General features: G+C 42.8%; 1 protein-coding gene across 2 annotated transcripts in view; it reads left to right on the forward strand.

Annotated features, from left to right (window-relative positions):
* Positions 1-21,252, forward strand: part of STAT4 (signal transducer and activator of transcription 4) — a 227,136-nt gene that overhangs the window by 38,813 nt on the left and 167,071 nt on the right. For both annotated transcript variants that reach the window (XM_030210264.1, XM_030210265.1), the window contains exons 2-3: positions 2,913-3,041; positions 12,754-12,898. In XM_030210264.1, the coding sequence (XP_030066124.1) occupies positions 2,914-3,041; positions 12,754-12,898 (273 nt within the window). In that variant the 5' untranslated portion in view covers position 2,913. The remainder of the gene's footprint in view (positions 1-2,912; positions 3,042-12,753; positions 12,899-21,252) is intronic.

The following is a 21,252-nucleotide window of genomic DNA, read 5'->3' on the forward strand; positions in this document are numbered from 1 at the left end:
TATTAATTTGCATGTCACAAGTTTATCCACTTGATAAAAGTCCACAAGAGGAGTCCAATTTTCCAAATACTGGAGAAACATAAGAAGTAAAGCACAAAAAGGAATACAAAATCGAGATTTGGTTGTTACAGGATCAGTTTAACTTTGAATAAGAGCTCTTTTAGATGTTATAAAGGAGACCAGTTGCTTAGGATCGAAATACACATATTTAACTGATTGATAGGTAACCAAGCATTTACATGGGTATTTAAGGTAGAAAGTTGTGCCTAATTGAAGCGTCTCCTTTTTCAGTTGCAAAAACTTTTGTCTACGCTTTTGTGCTTCCCTCGATAGGTCTGGAAACACACAGGTTTGTAAACCTCTAAAAGATTTTTCTTTTTTCTGAAAGAACTTCTTCAGTATCCAGACCTTATCTGAGGTTAACGCAACCGTAGCCAATAAAGTGGATGCTGTTATTTGCTCTGTATCAGAGCTTTCTAACAAAGCTGAAACATCTAGTTCTTGATTATTTTGAACATTCCTTTTTGATTGATTCTCTTCTTTTTTCCCAGGTATATAAAAAACCTGGGAAACAGGAGGAATATGTTCATCACTAATGTCCAGTACTTCTTTAAAGTAGTTCTTTAACATCTCCCTTGGAGAAATCAGAGGTTGCAAAGGAAAATTTATAAAGTGCAATTTTCAAGTAATTCTGATTTTCTCCGGAGATTAGACAGATCTTTCACCATAGTCATTTGCAATGTCTGTATCTGTTGAATTTCTTTCTCCAAATTATTAGTTTGTACTGTCACTGATTTAACTTCATTTTCAATTTCTTTTACTTTCCCGTCCAAAACAATTCGTTCATCTTCTTCATCTGGGGGCATAGTGCCTTCCCTAGTTCTGCAATCAGCAGCCACAAATTGTCTAGCGTTACGTCAACAGGTTTTTAAAGGAAATTTATAGACAAAAACCTCGCCATGTTGCTTTGTTGTGTCACTTCCAACCGCTCCTATCGTCCCCTCATTAGATTTTCCTTACGAAGTAGATAGAATTGCCTCCCGTCTTGCACTGCCTGCTAACACTTCAGTACTCGAGCTTGCAGACGCCGCCATCGGAGAACTGCTTACCACCGGTTGAGGAGGAGGGTCTCTTCCGTCAGGACTTAGAGAGACTTCCAGCCCAATGTCATGCCCACTGTCTCCAGGTCTGGGCTGATCTTGCAGGCCGCTCATCGACAGCAACTCCAGTAGTTGGCACGTAAGGACAGGGCCAGGTGGACTTCTACAGTCTATGTCCCAGAAACGCTAAAGAAAGGGCATAATCAAGTATTTTATATCGAATTCATTGTTGGTTTAATCATGAATTGATAATGAGTGTGACTGTTGGGCAGACTGGATGGACCATTCAGGTTTTTATCTGCCATCATTTACTGTGTTGTGTTACTATAACTGGAGAAGAGCAGCTGTGTTTCCTTTTCACAAAAGTAGTAACAGAAGAGGTAGGAAACTACAAGATAGTAAGTCTTACCTCATTGGTGAAAAAATAACGGAGACACTACTGAAGGAAAAAAAATAGTAAAGTATCTACAGTTCAGTGGGATAGCAGATCTGAGGTTTTACCAGAAGCATGTCAAAAACAAATCTTATCAATTTCTTTGATTAAGTGACCAGAGAACTACATCAAAGGCATATGCTAGATATAGTCTACTTGGATTTCAGAAAAGTAGATACTGTTCCTCATAGGAGACTTATGAATAAACTGAACAGCTTTGGGAGTTGAGTCACAAGGCAGTAAACTGGAGTAGAAATTGGTTGACTGACAAACAACAGAGGGTAATGCTAAATGGAATCACTGAGGCCCAGTTGCTCAAAACTCCAGCGCTATTCTGAATAGTGCTGTAAAAATACCACAGGAACAGAGCAGAAGTTCAACACCCTAATACTTAATGCTAATGAGATGCAAATATAAGCACGCTCGTAGCGTTGAGCTTTAGAGAGTTTGACTGGAGGACTGTGCTTGGCGCATGCGCAGAAGAATTCCGCTGTAAGCTTGGCTCCTGTGTGCATGCACCTGGTATAACCCAAACAGGCCATGGGTTTCCCCAAAAACATAATTAAATCACATAAATAATTTTCTGCTCCCCTAAATTTCTTTTTGTAATCAAGAATTTATGATGATTAGACTAGATCTGTGACCAAGAGGGACTGAAATGTGTTTGAAAGGAAGGACTGACTTACTGCTCACAATACCTTATTTCAAACATCATCATTCTCTCCCAGAATTTGAACAGTTCTTTTGATTGGGTAAATTATGGAATACATGAATGTTCCCTAAAGCAGCTTGTTTTAGTGAAACAGGGATCCCTGTCAGAATGGTTGAAGATCTGCATTTTGAAGATCAAGTTGAAACTTGAGAATTATTTCGATGATCATGTCAGATAAGTTTTCTAAAATTCATGTTTTTGAAATATTTTGTTATGATTTGGTATCTTACTTTGGACTGAGTTAGTTTATACTCACAGATATGCTTAGACTCTGATTTGATTAAATTTGTGTTAAGGTGGAGTTTTTTTGACCAATGATTATTGAGAGTCTGTCCCTTTTGGAGAAAACTTTGTTCCATGTTGACAGCATTTCTGAGGTCTTTTTCTCCATATTTTTCACTGGTCTACTATCGGGGTCCGGATTTAACCTGTGAGAAAAGATTTGCTACAGCAGGTTTTGTATAGTTAATATAAATATGTGTTTCTTATATTTATGTGGAGAAGTAATATGCAATTTGTTAACACTTCAGCAAATTAAACCTTGATAAACCTACTTGGATTATATAGAATTTTAGTCAAAAATCTGAACAGCCTTTCCATTATAGTACTTTGTAACACTTAACCATGATTGGACTAATTGATATTGTTTTTTCCATTCATTTTTCAGCATGTCTCAGTGGAGTCAAGTCCAACAACTAGACATTAAGTTTCTAGAGCAAGTAGACCACTTTTATGATGATACTTTCCCTATGGAGGTCAGACATCTGCTGGCTCAGTGGATAGAAGGCCAAGACTGGTATGTCCATCTTGATTTTACATTTATTTTAAGCCCCTCTCAAGTGTATATGGGTCTGCTCAACTAAGTAAATTCAGTTCTGCATTTGGAAGTATAATTTGACTAAAAAAATAAGTGGGGTATTAACTCCTGGTTTCTTCATTCATTCTGAGTACTAGTTTTGAAAGGATGGTGTTACCAAAATGCCCAGCCACCCACCTGGAGTTACACCGTGGCCACTTAGAGGGTTGATCCCCAGTATAGCTCAGGTCCACCTACACCTGCCGCTTATGCTCTACACTAGCACCCTCCTCCCACCAACTGGATCATAACCACCTCTGGGTGAGTCTCCTGCTCTCAAATTATCCCCAGTGATTTCTAGGTTACTGGGGGCCATACTCCCAGTGCTCCCACAGTTCCCAGAAAGCACTCACAGACCCAACACACAAACCACCATGATTCTTTATCAGTCCAGACAGAGAGGCAATAAACTAAATATTGTTTATTGCCTTTTAAAAATTTAACAGTGCAACAAAATAGTGCGATCAGCAAACAATAACAGGTAACTGATATATGGATCAATTATAACACTAACTAAACATTTGTTTACTTCCTAGAAAGTACCTGGGGAGATCAGGGCATATAGCTGTTTATAGAGCTTCAGCAAAGAGCTCTCTCTTCTCCAGGGCTGAAACTGGAGCAAAAGCCAGTACAATTTAAATGAAAAAAGCTCCTGGGCCAATCAGAGCCCAGTCAACAACAACATTTGAAAAAAAGCTGGTTACATCACTCAGGCATTTTTTTATCTGTGTTAACTAAGGAAAGAAAGATCAGTTCTTTGTAACAGTTTAAAACATAATATGCAGCACCTGCTAGCCAAACTAGAGAAATGCACTTCAAGATTTAATAAAAGCAATTTTACAGGCTTGAAGCACACTGTTCTGTCACAGATGGAAACTGTTAATTAATCAGTTTAAACCATGATGGAAATAGATGATATAACATTAGTTTCATAGAGTTCCACTCCACAATATCAGGGGAAAACACCTTAGAAGAGACTACCATGAGAAGTGCATATCAGCAACAATTTTACATCTGACCATTCTTTACCTTGTGTCCTCTTTATGGATCAAAGAAATCTTTACAAAATAAATAGTGTAGATGAGTAGTTCACAGCTTAACCATCAAGGACTGCCTGGACAGTCTGATTTTAAGGAGACCTCAAATGAATATGCTAGAGATATACTTATACACACCAGGGGTGTATCTGGACTCTGGCGGTAGGGGGGGCCAGAGCCAGAGGGAGGGGGCACATTTTAGCCCCCCCCCCCCCCCGCCGCCACCGACCCCCCCCCCCCCCCCCCGCCATTGTCAGAGCCCCCACCGCCACCAATGACTCTCTCCACCCCCTCCCGCCGCCAACCCTCCCCTGCTGCCGTTGCTTACCTTTGCTGGCGGGGGGCCCCAACCCCCGCCAGCCGAGGTCCGCTTCCACCTGCCGCTGCCTTAAAAACTACTTCTTCAGCCGGCGGGGGACCCCAAACCCCCGCCAGCCACCCCGAGGTGTTTAAAATTCATCTTCGGCCTCCGTGGCCGTGCTGTTGTTGATAGGAGCTGTTAAATCCACTTCAGAGTCCAGGGCGTGTGGGCGCTGACCTCTGGAGGGCGCCTACCAGCACCTTTTTCCTGAGGTCAGATCACTTGCAAAATGTTTGACTTGAAGCTGTGATTCTCTTCTCTGCTGTCCCCTCTCCTACAGCAGTGCTCACTGAGACAGGCAGGCTTTGCTGAACTTGTTTGAAAGGATACACCGAGTGCTATATATGCCATTGGTGTAAAAAGAACTCCTCATTCAGGGTGAGCTTGAACAACATTCAAATTAAAGAGAACAGCCAGGTTTGGAGGGAGGTGTGCAACTGAGACTGGGGAGAAATAAAAACTAAATAGTGTAATTGTTAAAATCTGTAAGTGGTTCAAAGTTTTTGGGTTTTTTTTTTTTCTGAGCTTGTACACCCAGAGGAGGGCTTGCCTGCATAATTATCAGGTAACCGATAGCTACAGCTGAAAGCCATTTCATTGGCTGGTGGTTCCAACAGTACCAGAGGAAGTTTAGCTAACGTGTAGTGTATAATAGCTGGTAAGTGAAAAATCTGATTGGTTTTTTTTGGTGTTTGTTTTTATATAAAAGATTCTCCTTGGATAGGAAGAGTCTGTGATATGTGAAAATATATTTTGCTTTAATGAAATTGCTAAACTTTAGAGTCAAGAGACTTATCAATGATCAGAAAAAGAAAGTCACCAGACAACAAAGGTAGAGAAAAATCATTTTATTTTCATTTTAGTGTTTGGAATATGTCCACTTTGAGATTTACATCTACTATCTTATTTTGCAATGTATAGCAATTTGTTTCTAAGAATATTGCTGACAATTCCTGTCAGTGAGGCAAATGGTGAGCGGTCATTTTCACGGTTAAAAATCATAAAAAACTAGTAAAAAATGCCCATTTCAAAAGGGAAGGAAACGGTTGATAGCAAGGCCATCCCTCACCCTCCCTCCCTCGCTGTTCCAGACACTGCCGTCCCTCCGTTTTCACCCCCCCTTTCCGCGACCCAGTCAACCCCCCCTTCTCGGCGAAAAACATCCCCCGCCGCCGTCCAGTACCTGTGCTGATGGGGGACCCCAACCTCCGTCAGCAGAAGCCCTGTGCTGGCCTTCGAGGCGTTGCTTCTTCAATGATTTTGTGTCCAAGTTGCTCTGCGTGCGTCGGACGTCAGACGCACGCAGAGGAACTTGAATCGAAGATCATTGGAGAAGCAAAGGCGCGAAGGCCAGCACAGGACTTTGGCTGACAGGGGTTGGGGTCCCCCGTCAGCACAGGTACTGGACAGCGGCGGGGGACGGTTTTCGCCGAGAAGGGGGGGGGGTCGACTGGGTCGCGGAAGGGGGGTGCAGTGGGCTGTAACACAGGGGGAGGGGTAGCCTCCCCTTGCTTTGGTATCAGCTGTCACTGACGTCAGTGCGTGCCTGCCTAGCAGACCACCTCTGAGGGAGGCACGGTCCCAGGCACATCCTGTTGGAGGTGAGAATTATTATATAGGATTATTTGCGATCAAGTATTTCACAAGAAAGGCTTGTAAGCCTTGCCATGATTGCTATAGAGAATGATATATGTGCCCAGTTAGATATCAAAGATTTAATTACTAATTTTGTGAACATGAAAGTACGAAAAGCTAAGTAGTTGTAAACCCTCTATTTGTTCAGCAATCCCACAAAGATGCACTCCATCTTTCAGCTTCTATTTCCTTTGCATCTTGTGCCACACGGGGGGGGGGGGGGGAGCCAACTGATAGTCTGCAGGGGGGCACCAGAGACCCTAGGCATGGCCCTGTCGGAGTCTGACGTCGCAGCACGTACAACGTACAACGACGTCAGACTCCGAAGTGGATTCAACAGCTCCTATCAACAGCAGCACGGCCACGGAGGCCAAAGATGAATTTTAAACACCTCAGGGCGGCTGGCGGGGGTTTGGGGTCCCCCGCCGGCTGAAGAAGTAGTTTTTAAGGCAGCGGCAGGTGGAAGCGGACCTCGGCTGGCGGGGGTTGGGGTCCCCCGCCAGCAAAAGTAAGCAACGGCAGCGGGGGAGGGTTGATGGCGGTAGGGGGGTCCAGGGCAAAATCTGCAGGGGCCCAGGCCCCTGAGGCCCCACGCAGATACGCCCCTGATACACACTGGAGACATGAAGGAGGGAATTCAATAAATGCTGCCAAAAAAGTTGAGCACTAAGTGCTAGATTCTGTATATGGTGCCTGAAAAATCCACACAGAATAAATTTCCACCTAAGCATATGCTATAAGCGGCACCTAGATTTAGGCACAATATATAGAATACACTAAGTTGATATTCCAGTGCCTAGAACTATGCACATCCATTTACACCAAGGGAAAGGTTGTGTAAATACTGGCACGTAGATTTAGGTGTAGAGTGACATGTTCTATAACAGTGCGCTAAATTTTGGAATGCCCATGAAATGCCCAGTTCTCTGCCTATAACCCTTTTTGGCTCTATGCTTTAGAATTTAGGTGCTGTGCATTACAGAATAGGCTTAGTGAGTTATGCGCGTAAATTCTAATTATTGCCAGTTAGTGCTCATTATTGCTTGTTAGGGGTCCTTTTACCAATCTGCGGGAAAAAGGGCCCTGCGCTAGCCGTGGGGGCTGTTTTTCCTGCGCTCCAAGGCCCTTTTTACAGCAGCAAGTAAAAAGCCCCCAGACAGACACAGCCATGTGGTAAGAGAACTCTTACCATATGGCCGTGTGATGGAGAGTCCTTACCACCACCCATTGAGGTGGAGATAAGGGCTCCCGCGCTAACCCGGTGGTAACTAGGCAGCACTGTGATCCTGATTACTGCTGGGTTACCACCGCACAAGCCATTTCTGGGGGAGGGGGAAATGGCACGCGCTTGGGGCAGGCCTACCGCCGGCGGCCGCGTTGAGCCATGGTAGTCCTGGAAGAGCAAGTGGTAAGCCCACATTGGGCTTACCGCTGATCTGTAAAACGCTCCCTAAAGTACTGTTAAAAACACTGATTGACTTGTTAAGCCTATTAAGTTATGTGGGTTGTTATAGAATACATTTGGGTTTTGGTGAGGAACACTAGGCGCTATATATAGAATTCCGGGGTAAGTTCTGTTCTATAAAGGGGGCCATTTTTACCGCATGCTGCAGCCCTTTTTACTGCAGTTTGTAAAAATGCCTGAAAATAGCCATGGCCATGCGGTAAGGTTGCTCTTACCGCATGGTCATGAGAGAGGGAGCACTTACCATTTCCCACTGAGGTGGTGGTAAGGGCTTCTGCACTAACCGAGCAGTAACCGGGTAGCGTGCAGCGCTGCCTGATTACATCAGGTTAGTGCCGCTCTAGAAAATGGCCAAATGGCGTGCGCTGGGGCTAGAACTACCGCCGGCGCCCACGTTAGGCTGGTGGTAATTCCTGATTAGCATGCAGTAAGCCTGTGTTGGGCTTATCGCTGCTTTGTAAAAGGGCCGCTGAACGAGGCTAGTAGGTGGCATACCATTGCATTAATTGAGCATCAGTCCACTAGCAGTGCACCAGGAGCTGCAATCAACTTGGCCAGAAAAAGGGAAACCTATGACCAGGTTGTTGAGGGAAGTTAGAGGATTGAGCACCTGCCAACATTATTTATTTATTTATTAGAATACATTATTTATTTATTTATTAGAATTTATAGACCACGAGGAGGGGCATAATTGAACGGGGCGCCCAAGTTTTCCTGAGGGCGTCCTCGCAGGACGTCCCTGCGAAGGGGCGGGGAAACCCATATTATCAAAACAAGATGGGCGGCCATCTTTCGTTTTGATAATACGGTCGGGGACGCCCAAATCTCAACATTTAGGTCGACCTTAGAGATGGTCGACATAAATGTTGAGATGGTTGTCCCCGGTTTTCAGTGATAATGGAAACCAAGGACGCCCATCTCAAAAATGACCAAATCCAAGTAATTTGGTCGTGGGAGGAGCCAGCATTCGTTGTGCACTGGTCCCCCTGACATGCCAGGACACCAACCGGGCAGCCTAGGGAACACTGCAGTGGACTAACTGATGCACTAACTGAACGGAAAAAGGCATGCAGTGGTCACTACCCACTTCACACCCTGAAAAAAACAACTTTAAAAACTTTTGTCTTTTTTTTTAGAGTATGGGTGAAGGACGTCCTTCGCTATGCCTCCGTCCCTGCGACGGCAGTTGAGGACGTCCAAAATGTGGATGTTTCTGTGAGAAGGATGTCCATGCCTGGATGTTTCTGTGAGAAGGACGTCCATGCCTTTGCTATGCCTCTGACACCCCCTTTATTTATTTTTTTGGATTTTGGATCACAAGTAGCAGCAGTGGGATTTGAACTGGCCATCTCTGGATTGCAAGACCAGTGTTCTAACCACTAGGCCACTCCTCCACTCCACTCCCTTGAAATTTGGCTGTCCCTGTGGGGGGGGGGGGGGCAGTTGAGGACGTCCAAAATGTTTGAAAGAAGGGCGGCCACGCCTTCGTTATGCCTCCGCTGACACACACATACCTCCTACCCAGGGACCTGCATACTGCCCCCCCACAGTGATGGTCAAATTTCAAGGGAGTGAAGTAGATTGGAGGAGTGGCCTAGTGGTTAGAGCACTGGTCTTGCAATCCAGAGGTGGCCAATTCAAATCCCACTGTTGCTACTTGTGATCCAAAATCCAAATAAATAAAGGGGGTGTCAGAGGCATAGCAAAGGCATGGACATCTTTCTCACAGAAACATCCACATTTTGGGCGTCCTCAACTGCTGTTGCAGGGACGGAGGCATAGAGAAGGACATCCTTCACCTACCCATACTCTAAAAAAAAATTTAAATTTTTTTTTTTCAGGGTGGGAGGTGGTTAGTGACCACTGGGGGAGTCAGGGGAGGTCATCCCCAATACCGTCCGGTGGTCATCTGGTCATTTAGGGCACATTTTTGTGGTCGTAAAAAAAAAAGGACCAAGTAAAGTCGGCCAAGTGTTCGTCAGGGACACCCTTCTTTTTTCCATTATCGCTTGAGGACACCCATCTGTTAGGCACGCCCCAGTCCTGCCTTCGCTACACCTCCGACATGCCCCTGGGAACTTTGGTGATCCCCGCGATGGGAAGCAGTTGGGGACGCCCAAAATCGGCTTTCGATTATGCTGATTTGGGCGACCCTGAGAGAAGGATGCCCATCTCCCGATTTGTGTCGAAATATGGGCGCCCTTCTCTTTCGAAAATAAGCCTAATAATCTACAATTCTACATAGTTTACAGTTGTACATACAAAATCATACATATATCACTATAGAACAACATATATCACCTTCAAATAAAACGCATTGACTCTACGAACAATACTGTACTTCTTCAGCTCCTCCATATCATTGGCCTTTCAAGTAACCTAGCTGAAACACATTTTGATGCAAATGAGTTTTAAAAGCCTTTTTGAATTGATCCAACTTTGTAATTGACCTTAGTGATAAAGGCAAACTATTCCACAAGCAAGGCCCAATGACAAAAAAAATTGAAGACCTATATTCTTCTAAATGGATAACCTGATAGGAGGGGACATCTAATACATTCAATGAAGTTGACCTTAAACATCTAATTGGTTTATGGAAATGAAAGGTTGCTGAGGTTACAGAAGGCATTAGATCCATCAAAACCTTAAACACCTACAATATGGAGGCATGGCATAACCACCAGACAAGAATACCAGCACCACTCAATGTAGTCTCTCTAGAAATCAAACCTTTTTTACTTCTGAAATCTTATACCCCCAGATTCTATATGTGGCACCCATCCAAGATGTGCACCCAACTAAATTGTCTAATGAGCTAATTAGTGCCAGTAATTGGGTGCTAATTGACACTAATTGGCACCAATTTGGATTTGGGCACACATCTTGCTACACGCAGTTTTATAACAATGTGCGCCTAAATCCCATAGTGCACAGCCCAAAAGGGGGCGTGGCCATGAGAGGTGCATAAGCGGCTTCGGGCATTCCTAAACTTTATGCGTAGTATTTTAGAATGCCAGGGATGTGCATCCAAATTGGGCGCCAGGAATTACAACTGGTTTCAGCAGGCCTAAGTCATAGTGCCAAAATCTGGACACCAAAATCAGCACTCAGTGCTATTCTATAATGGGCACTGAGTGCCAGTTTTTTTCATTGCTGCTTTTTTAGTATCATTTACTAAATCTAGCCCATATTGTATTATTAAATGTTTTCATAGTCACAAAATACCAGTGTAAAGATAATTTCATTGTCTATATGACCCCCCCCCCCCCCCAAAAAAAAAAAAATCACTTGAAACTAGAAGACAACATTTGAGTAGGATCTCTTAACTGAACTAAGATTCCTGAAGATATGCTGAAGTGCAAAGAGAAGGTCAGGGCACCTCCTCATCCTGAACCGTCGACCCAATCACTAAGACAGACCTTGACTGCAGCCTACACAAGCCCAGCACCACAAATGGGGGTGTTTCTGCAAAAGCCAGGGCAGGGAAAAGCCCCTGCTCAGAGGGCAAAGTAACACTCAGTCCATGTGTGTCTGGTTCTTTTCTGGGAGAGCGCAGTGACTTGGAAGCAGTGCAGGCCGAGGGAGCGGCCCAGCTGAGCATGGAGCTTTCGCCAGGCCCCATTTGGGGAACACCACTGGAAATATCCACCCTGGAAAGGGCATCTCCTGTACTAGCAATGGTTTCAGCAGTTGCTGGTTTCCCGGTTCAACACCAGTACTAATGCAGCAGCAGTCTGAGTTGGATACAGAGGTCGTAGCAGACTAGCAGCTCCAGCTGGGTCTGTCTCAATTCCACCTTTAGTAACGCCATTGGAGGTTGCTTTAGAATCAGTTTGGACTTAACTTGAAGCACTACACAAGGTATGCCTTGATTTTGTCTCTGCCACAATGGGAAACTCAGTGCAGCTTAAAGATATGGAAAAACGTGTATCATTTCAACAAGAGAAATCTCCTGAATTAGAACGGTCTGTGCAAGATAAGTTGATAATGGCTCAAAAGATAGAAAATATGGAAAATAGTGTTAAATCCTTAAACTTGCGTATACTAAACTTTCCTGTTTTGAAAATTGGATCTCCACATGAAACTTTTTTTTAGATTTCTAAAGGAGGTCTTCAAAAACCCAGAGATAGGTATACCGCCTATTCAGTGAATGTATTACCTTCCAGTCTGCATAAATAACTGAGACAGAGTCTGAGGTCTAAAAAAAGGGCGGAGGTACCTTTAGAGAACTTAAATGTTATGGCTGTCCTTGGAACATCTCAGGGAGAAATATAATATAGAACGAATCTATTAGTATCTTTTGTATTTCTGCAAGATAAAGAAGCTCTACTGAGACTTTATTTTAGAGCTGGTGAGACTATTTTCCTTGGTGACCGAGTACAAATATTTCCTGATGTATCTTGGTCGACACAGGAAAGAAGGAAGAAATTCCTATTTATAAAACAAGATGTTTTGTCCTTAGGGCCAAATTTCAGTTGTGTTCCCCTTCTAAATGTGTTCTTAGGTTGAATAATGTTACTTATCATTTTTTTGAGCCTTCCCAACTACACCTTTTTTTAAAATCAGAGAGCTTCAAGTAATGTATTGTAGGTCTGCTCTAGGTGTAATATAAGTGGTGTAAGTGGTGTTTTACTGCATTATTTTATTTTAACAATTTTTTTGTACAGATTCTTCTGTGTTTTTGGGGGGCTCGCTCCCCCTATTAGAGGTCTAAAAGCCTTTATTAGTCTCCTTGTTTTGTGTTGTTATTTGGCATATTTCTGTACAAAGATTTCTTTGTGAATATATTCAATTCTATAAATAAAAAATGTTAAAAAACAAAACGAAACAATAAACTAGAAGACAAGGGAAAGGTATATAAAATGAAAATGGATGTTTTTGATATTAACCTGCTACTTTAGAGTTGCTGATTTTGGCCTGTTGAGGTTGGCAGCAGATGGAAATGCAAAAGACCACTTTTTCTTCCTCTCACTCAGCTCCTATATCATTTTCCACTGAAACTCTGACTGAGCTATGCTGGTAACTCATATATAACTTGGCTCTTAAGGAATTTTCCACTTCTAAACACATTTATTTCCTTGGTTAAAAGTGCAACATTTCTCAAAGGTTATATTGACTCACTGTTCTTTATGCTTATTTTTTTGGATCTGGTAGGGATGCAGCTTCGAACAATGAAACCATGGCAACAATTCTGCTCCAAAACTTATTAATACAACTTGATGAGCAATTAGACCGTGTTTCACAAGAGAAGAATTTTCTGTTGAGACATAACCTAAAAAGAATAAAGCAACTTCTTCAGGTATGAAAATAACCTTTTCTCTGATAGGTGAACAATTGGGAGAGGGGTCCTTTTACTGATCTGTGGTAAAAATAGACCTTAGCATGCCCTTAAGTTGGTCTTTCCCGCACACTAAGGCCATTTTTTATATCACTCAACCCTGAACTGTTCACAATAATGCTTAAATTCTTGTGGTGTCAACACAATGAGTATACAAAAACCTTTTCCTTCTATTTTACAAAGTTGTCTTTTTGAATTTTTTAGGAGGAAAGACCTCAGAAGCGTAACGTGCTCAGTGCCACAGCACAGACAGTTTTAAGCACTTCATAGGCACCCTGCTCAATCATTGGTCAAAACCCTTCATTTTCTACTTTTTTTCTTTTTGCAAGTAAAACATAAAACAAAATAAAATCTCCAAGCATTTAACTTAAATGCAGTGTGTCCAACAGGGACCTGTTTTGCCCACCGCAGGGGCGTAGCTACGGGTGGGCCTGGGTGGGCCCAGGCCCGCCCAGTTTGGGCTCAGGCCCATCCAGAGAAGACTCCCAACACCTCTGTTACTGACATGTCTCCTCACACCCTCTCCTACCCTCACCGTAGCGCTTCCCTTTAACACTATCGGCACTGCCTCCTCACCTCACAGTCTCCGTTTTCCACCCCCCCCGTGGCAGCGCTTGCAATTTGCTATCATCGGCGCGCTGCCTGACACAGCTGACAGATGCAGCGTGACGTCCTACTCCAGGACCTTCCCTCTGCTACGTGCGTTCGGCTCTGAAGTTGAATTAGCGCGGCAGAGGGTAGGCCCCGGAGCAGGACATCATGCCACGTCTCTCAGCTGTGTCAGGCAGCGCCGACGATAGCAAATTGCAAGCGCTGCAGCGGAGGTAGGACACGGAGACTGTGAGGTGAGGAGGCACTGGACTTGCAGGGGGGAGGTTGCAGGGAAGGGGAGACAGAGAAGTGCTGGATTTGCAGGGGGGAAGGGGAGAGGAGCTGCATATGCGGGCGGGGGGGGTTGGAGGGAAAGGGGAGGTGAGGTGCTGGACATGTAGAAGGGGGGCTGGGATAGGTGCTGGATATGCAGGGGATGGCTGAAGGGAAAGGAGAGAGATGTGGACCATGTGGGGAGTAAGGTAGAGGTCCAGCATGGAGTGGGGTAGGGACAGAGCATGGGTGCCCACTCATCCAACCTGCTGGCCCACCCAAAAATTGCTTTCTGGCTACGCCACTGGCCCACCGGCTTTTTCAAGGGGCCAAACTGCTTATATCTCGTGCTTATTCACCATCTGCCCTTTTTCTGACAACTGTCTGTTCTGTGGCACTGAGCATGTTAGGCTTCTGAGGTCTTTCCTCCTAAAAATTTTTTAAAAGAACCTTTCTAAAATAGGAAAAGGTTTTTGTATATTCATTGTTTTGACACCACAAGAATTTAAGCTTTATTGGGCACAGTTAAGGGTTGAGTGTGTTCTTTACATCTGTGCCACAGTTTTTGTATGAAGCATTTTTTACCACAGCCATAAAAATGCCTTTTTTCCTGTTTTCTCCATTAATGGCCATGCACTAGTGTTCAGAACCAATCTGGAAAGTAATCACTTCAGTGCACACATACCACACCAAAAAGAAGTGAAAGGAAATGTTTTTTCCCCAGAGAGCAATATGCAGAAGGAGGAAAAAAATGGAGGAAAAAAGAACTCAGCTGGCTGTGATATTCTGGAAAAAAAGTGTTTACTGTTCACACCAACTGACCTAGCATACTTCTTCACACAGCTCACAGGATCTATCATTGGCCCAAAACCTCCATTTTCCTTTTAAACATTCTTAACAATTTTCAAATTCAGTGCTCTCTCATGCCAACATAATGTTGATACATCTTATGTGTTTTCTTATTTTTTTTTAATATTTATCTTGCATAAAAACATCACTTAGGTTTGGCAAAAGGAGCAATCCCAACGGGGACCCGTTTCACCTCCTGGCTTCTTCAGGGGAACATATCCCTGCCGATGTTTATTGCATATTGTAGCTCTGTGACTTACACCCACTACAGTGAAGAAGTATGCTATGTCCCGTCGGTGTGAATAGCAAACGCTTTTTTCAGAATATCACTGCCAGCTGAGGTTTTTTTTCCCCTCCATTTTTCTTTTGCTTCTCCTGCATATTGCTCTCTGAAGAAACATTTTTCTTTATTTCCTTTTACTTCTTTTTGATATGGTACGTGCGCTACTGTTGCCATTAGCGCGTGGCCATTTTTCAAAATTACTGCGTGATCACTTACCATCACCCATTTTGCAGGTGATAAGGGCTCCTGCGTTATCCATACGTTAACTAGTTAGTACGCAGAAATGTAGATGTGCTAACTGGGTAGCTCAGGAACTTCCATTCTCCACCCCTGACACGACCCCTCAAAAAATTAAAAAACTATGTAGCACACAGTTAGCCTGTGCAGATTTTTTTTAAGTTACTGCAGGATGCCTGAGCATGTCTCACTGTACTCCATTTTTTCGCTGCATTAGGTACATGTTTAGGCACATGTTAGTGCCAAACACAACTTAGTAAACGGACCCCTTCATTTTTTTTAATGGGGTGTAATACCAGTTTCAAATCAAGATGTTTTTGACACTGTCCGTTTCTTAGCAAGGCTCTCTCCAGCCAGTTTCCTGTTGGTGACTATTTTTAGAAAGAATTCAGAAAGCGAGTCCTACAGTCTTTTTGGTTAATAACACCCTATAAATCATTGAAAGGACCTCATCTGGAGTAGCGTGTCCAGTTCTATAGCACTCAGTGCATTTTTTCTAGCTTAAAAGGTGCCGGTACTCAAATGCCAGGCCACTCTTCAGGGGTGGGGTGATCACTGAGGGACCCACCCCACAATGGCCAGGCCCCTGCAACCAGTCACAGAATCTATGACAAGGCAGAATTGGTGTGTAGGGCCTGAGCTCTGTCACATAAACTTGGGGACCATGAATCAATTTTAGCAGACAATGAAAAAGGTGCCGGTACTCAGTACCCCCAAGTACCCCCTCAAGAAAAGCTCTGATAGCACCTAATGTAAAAGAAATATACATAGTACAACACAACCAGGAAGAGGGCTATCAATTCATTTTCATTTCATAATTTTTAATTTGCCTATCCATAAATTTCTAGGTGGCTCACAATCATACATTCACAATTAGAACAAACATAGACTAATATAAAAATCATCAGTTTACAATGGTGCAAGTTGTGCAGTAAGGGGTCCTTTTAAAAGGTGCACTAGCGTTTTTAGTGCGTGCTAAAAATAAGCATGCACTAAATGCTAGAGATGCCCATATATTCCTATGGGCATCTTTAGCTAATCATTAGCACACACTAAAAATGCTAGCGTGCCTTTGTAAAAGAACCCCTAAATCCTTTGAACAGACATTTGAGAAGATAGATTTGTAGAATTTAGAAGCAAGGTGGGAGAGAGGGAATGTAACAGAAATGTTCACACACTACAAAATTATAAATAATTCAGAAGAGAATATTTTAGGGTGTGTAAAGTGGGTTTTGATATGGGCTTGCAGGGGGAAGACTACAGAATAAGGTAAGGAATTATTTCTTAACAATCTCCTAATCTAATCTCAGATTTCTAGACCACTAACTCCCGAAAGGTTCCAAAGTGGTTTACATAATATAAAGTGCAGATCTCAAATTACAGAACACATATCATAATTTACAGAAAACTCACAATCAACAATTGATGTCATACAAATATTTCTGAAATAAATAGGTCTTCAAAGTCTTCCAGAAGGTTATATTGGTAGAAATTTGTTTCAAGGCAGGGGGAAGATTATTCCACACTAGCACAGTGTGAAAACAGTATAGTATAGTATAGAAAACAGTTTTCTAAAGACTTTTTATGTAGAGCACCCTTGAATGATGGAAAACATATCCCCCCCTTTACTAAACCGCGCTGTGTCGGCATTGCGGTGCAACAGCCACTAGCGTGTTTTAGTAAACAGGGGAGGTAGTGTTCAATGATTGAGCATACAGGGCTCCTTTTACTAAGCGGCGGTAAACCCAACAGGGGTTTACTGCTTGCTATAATGGAAGTACCACAAAACTACTGCAACAGCCCAAAGGTACTTCCCACACCTACCGCGCCGTCAAAAATGTATTTATTTTTGTAGTGTCGGACTGTACCCGACAATAATTGAGCAGTGCCAAGGGCTGCCTAGTTACTGCCGGGTTAGCGTGGGAGCCCTTACTGCCACCTCGGTGGGTGGCGGTAAGGGCTGCCCCCTGAAATGGCCGCACAGCAAGTGCTTTACTTGCCACCCGGCCATTTTCAGCAGGAAAGCAAGACCTTCCCTTTTACCAGCTGTGGTAAAAGGGGGCCTCGGCTTGCGTGTAAAACACGTGCTGATGCCAGCGCTGGCCCCCTTTTACCACAGCTTGGTAAATTGAGCCCACAGTCTCCTAAAGTAGATGAAGGAGCCATGTTAAAATGGGTCAAAAGAACAGGAGCCTGACCCAGTAAGATCTTAAAAATAAATACCAGAATATTTAAACTCTATCCCCTTAATTCTACATATGGCGTTCAAAATTGCGCATGCAAATGTGGGTGCGTCCCCAATTTGCATGCACAATTTAATTGACCAATGAGCTAATTGGCAACAATTTGGATTTACACGTGCATTTTTCTAGTCAGTATTCTATAAAGAAGTGTGCATAAAAGCTGCGATAAAAGGAGGCCTGTGTTAGCATCAGCACATGTTTTGACATGCACTGAGACCCCCTTTTACCGTGGCGGGTTAATGGCTATCTTTTTTGGTCGAAAAGAAATGGCCGTGTGGTAAGTGAACCACTTGCCACACGGCCATTCGGGGGGGGGGGGGAGGGGAGGCACTTACCACCATTTTTCTGTAGCGCCAGAAGTGGAGCATGCAGGGGGTGGGAACTCCAGCGGTAGTTGTGGAATTGCGAACAGTAAGCTCGTGTTGGACTTACTAGTGCTTAGTTAAAGGGCTCCTTAGGCATGAAGATTTACACCAAGATTCAGTTGTTTTTTGGGCATGGATCCTGGCGGTAAATGCTATTCTATAAACGGCACTCAATTTTGAGTGCTGTTTATACAATAGCACTTAGTGTTTATTTTTTTCTGCACCCAAATTTAGGTGCCATTTGCTGACTTGAGCTCTATAAGACCACAAATCAGATGCTAATGAAGATCTTTCAAAAGAGGTGTAGAATGATCAAATTTATGCAGTATTCTGTAATAACTGCAACGTTTCTGTAGCTTTATAGAAACTCCAAGATACAGCAAGTTGCAACAATCCAGTTGGGATAGGATTAAACCCTGGACCATCAATGCAAATGTCCTTCCAAAAAATAAGACCGAACGTGACATAGTTGTTTTAACTTATCAAAAATCTTTTTAGTGAGAGAATTTATTTGAGCTTCCATAGATAAAGCAGTATCCAAGATTACATCTAGGACTTTTGTGGTACATTCTATAGGCACAAAATTGTCTGGACTTAATGGAATTATATGTTTATATGGAATTCTCATGTTTACCTAACCAAAGGATTTTTGTTTTATTGCTATTCAATTTAAGTAGCTGGAACTGAGCTCAATTTTGCTTTTGTTGATCTGCTGCGCGCTCTTTCGTTCCAGCGCTACAGGCAGCTGATCATAAAGCGCAGGTAATTACAGGCACTAGTCCAGCAGTAATGGCCTCTAGCGCCCGCATTTACTTCTGATCATCTGCCCCTGAGTCAGTAAGGTCCAGTTCATTCATCTTAATAATAGTAGGGCACGATCAACAGTATCAAATGCAGCCGCGATGTCAAATTGGAAAAGCACTGCTTGGCAACCTAAGCTAAGAATTTTTTCCACTTGAGATACCAGAGTTAAAAATAGAGTTTCTGTACCGTGTAGACTTCTAAATCTACTGCAATCTATCAATTGCAATGAATGTAGAACAAATTTAGCCAAATAACTGGATGTAATGTAGGATGAAATGATATTACAATTCAAGAAGGCATTATTTAAAGTATTCAGAACAGTAGGGAAGCAAGGGTTGCATCACTATGGGGATACTGAATGAACATTGTTCATAGTTCATACTGCTCAGAAATAATAGTTAATCTACCTAGCTATCTTTTTGATCCATTTTTGGAAAAAATGTCCAAGTGAAAAATGCACAAAATCAAGCCATTGGGATGTGGGGGGGGGGGGGGGGGCAGCATTCTTAGTATAATAGCCACACAGACATCTCAGCAGAGCAGTGGAGCACCCTAGGAGGCACTGCAATGGACTTTACATAAAAAGTCCCAGGTACACATTTCACCATTATCCCCTTATATGGTATGGTGAGCCCTCCAAAACCCACCAAAAACCTGCTGTAGCCAACTGTACACCACTACAATAGCCCTTATGGCTGTTTGTGTCACCTGTATGTGGGTACAGAAATTTTTCAGTTGGTTTTGGGGGGCTCACACTCTCCACAAGAAGTGTAACAGTTAGAGTGGATTATGGGCCTGGGTCCCCTTCTCCACAGTGCACTGCACTGACTACTAGGCTACTTCAGGGACCTGCTTGCTGCTCTAATAGGACTGGCTATAACATCTGAGGCTGTCATAAAGGTTTCTTTTACATGTTTGGGGGGGTTGGAGGGAGTGAGTGACCACTGGGGGAGTAAGGGGGGGGGGGGTCATTCCTTTATCCAGTGGTCATATGTTGTTATTAAAACAGGTCTAGCTCAGAACCTCTTAGTTTTAGTCCTGGACTTTTTATTTTGTTCCATTATGGCTGAAAAATATCCAGGTCTTAGGATCACCCAAATCCTGCCCTTAACAGGCCCTCGACATGACCCCTTGAGATTTAGATGCACTGCAGATGAACTGCTTAGAAAGACATTTGGGAAAATGGGTTTTGAAAATACCAGTTTGAATGTTTTGGTGAGAAAAATGTCCAAATGCTGCTTTATGCCACTTTTTAGATGTTTTTCTTTTTCAAAAATTGAGTGGAGGAGTGGCCTAGTGGTTAGAGCACCAGTCTTGTAATCCAGAAGTGGCTGGTTCAAATCCCACTGCTTCTCCTTGTGATCTTGGGCAAGTCACTTAACCCTCCATTGCCTCAGGTATAAACTTAGACTGTGAGCCCTCCTGGGACAGAGAAATATCCAGTGTACCTGAATGTAACTCACCTTGAGCTACTACTGAAAAAGGTGTGAGCAAAATCTAAATAAATAAATGTTATCATTTATTTATTTACTATACCGTCTCTTATTGCATAGCAAATCAGAACGGTTTACATATCAAAAAATATACAAATAAGATATGACTAAATTAACTCCATTGTATGATAGGACAGCACAGACACAACTTCCGTACCCAAGAAAACATAAACATTCAATACAGCAGTCATACACCTCACATCAAACATATTTTATCTCTACTAATTCATGTCTTCTACATAATGTAGACCTTATTTCTAACCTGAGTGGTTTCCTACGTAAATAATGTTATATTTCAAAAGCTTTCTAAAAAAAATAAGTTTTCAAAGCTTTAAGAAAAAGCGTATACGATTCTTCCGGTCTGATATATTTTAGGAGGAAGTTCCATAATGCTGGGGCCAAAAAGAAAAAGGCTAAAGCATGGGTGGATTCCCACCTAGCTCTTGAAGGTGGTGGAATCACAAATCTATTGTCTGTGAGTGAACGGAGTGTTTGTGCTGGTGTATACAGAATAGTTAAGGTCGCGAGATAGGACGGGATGGTTGAGTGAAGCACTTTAAAAATCAAAACAAGAATTTTAAATTTCACTCTTAAATCTAACGGAATCCAGTGAAGCTGACATAACAAAGGTGTGACCCTATCATGTTTAGAGGCTTGACAGATAACACGGGCAGCCGTGTTTTGAATGGTTTGTAAGCGTCTTGAATTTTGCATAGTAATGCCTGCATAAATAACATTACAATAGTCAAAACGTGTTGCAATATAGGCGTAGGCTATAATATGCAATTAATTGTCTATAGCATTTCTAATAGAACGTAATTTTCTTAGGTGATAGAAAGATTTTTTTTACTACCTCTGATATCTGATCATCAAAAGAAAGAGCTGAATCTATGATCACATCTAGGTATTTAAAAGATTGCACTGGAACAATTTGCCTGTCAAACAAAGTAAGAATTAAAGTTGGTACAGGACTATGACCTGTTATCCAAGAAGCTATTGTCTTTTCAGGGTTTAATATCGAGTAGTGCTTAGAAAGCCAAGTGGCAACCTTGTTTAAACAGTCTTGTAGTAGCTTTATGTCAATATTTAAAGGATTGTCAAAAATCAGTTTTTGTAAGCAAATGGCTCAACCAAGTCAATCATGTGGAGGGGCATAATCGAAAGGGACACCAAGTTT

This window comes from Microcaecilia unicolor, chromosome 7 (assembly GCF_901765095.1).
Source record: "Microcaecilia unicolor chromosome 7, aMicUni1.1, whole genome shotgun sequence".
NCBI lineage: Eukaryota > Metazoa > Chordata > Amphibia > Gymnophiona > Siphonopidae > Microcaecilia > Microcaecilia unicolor.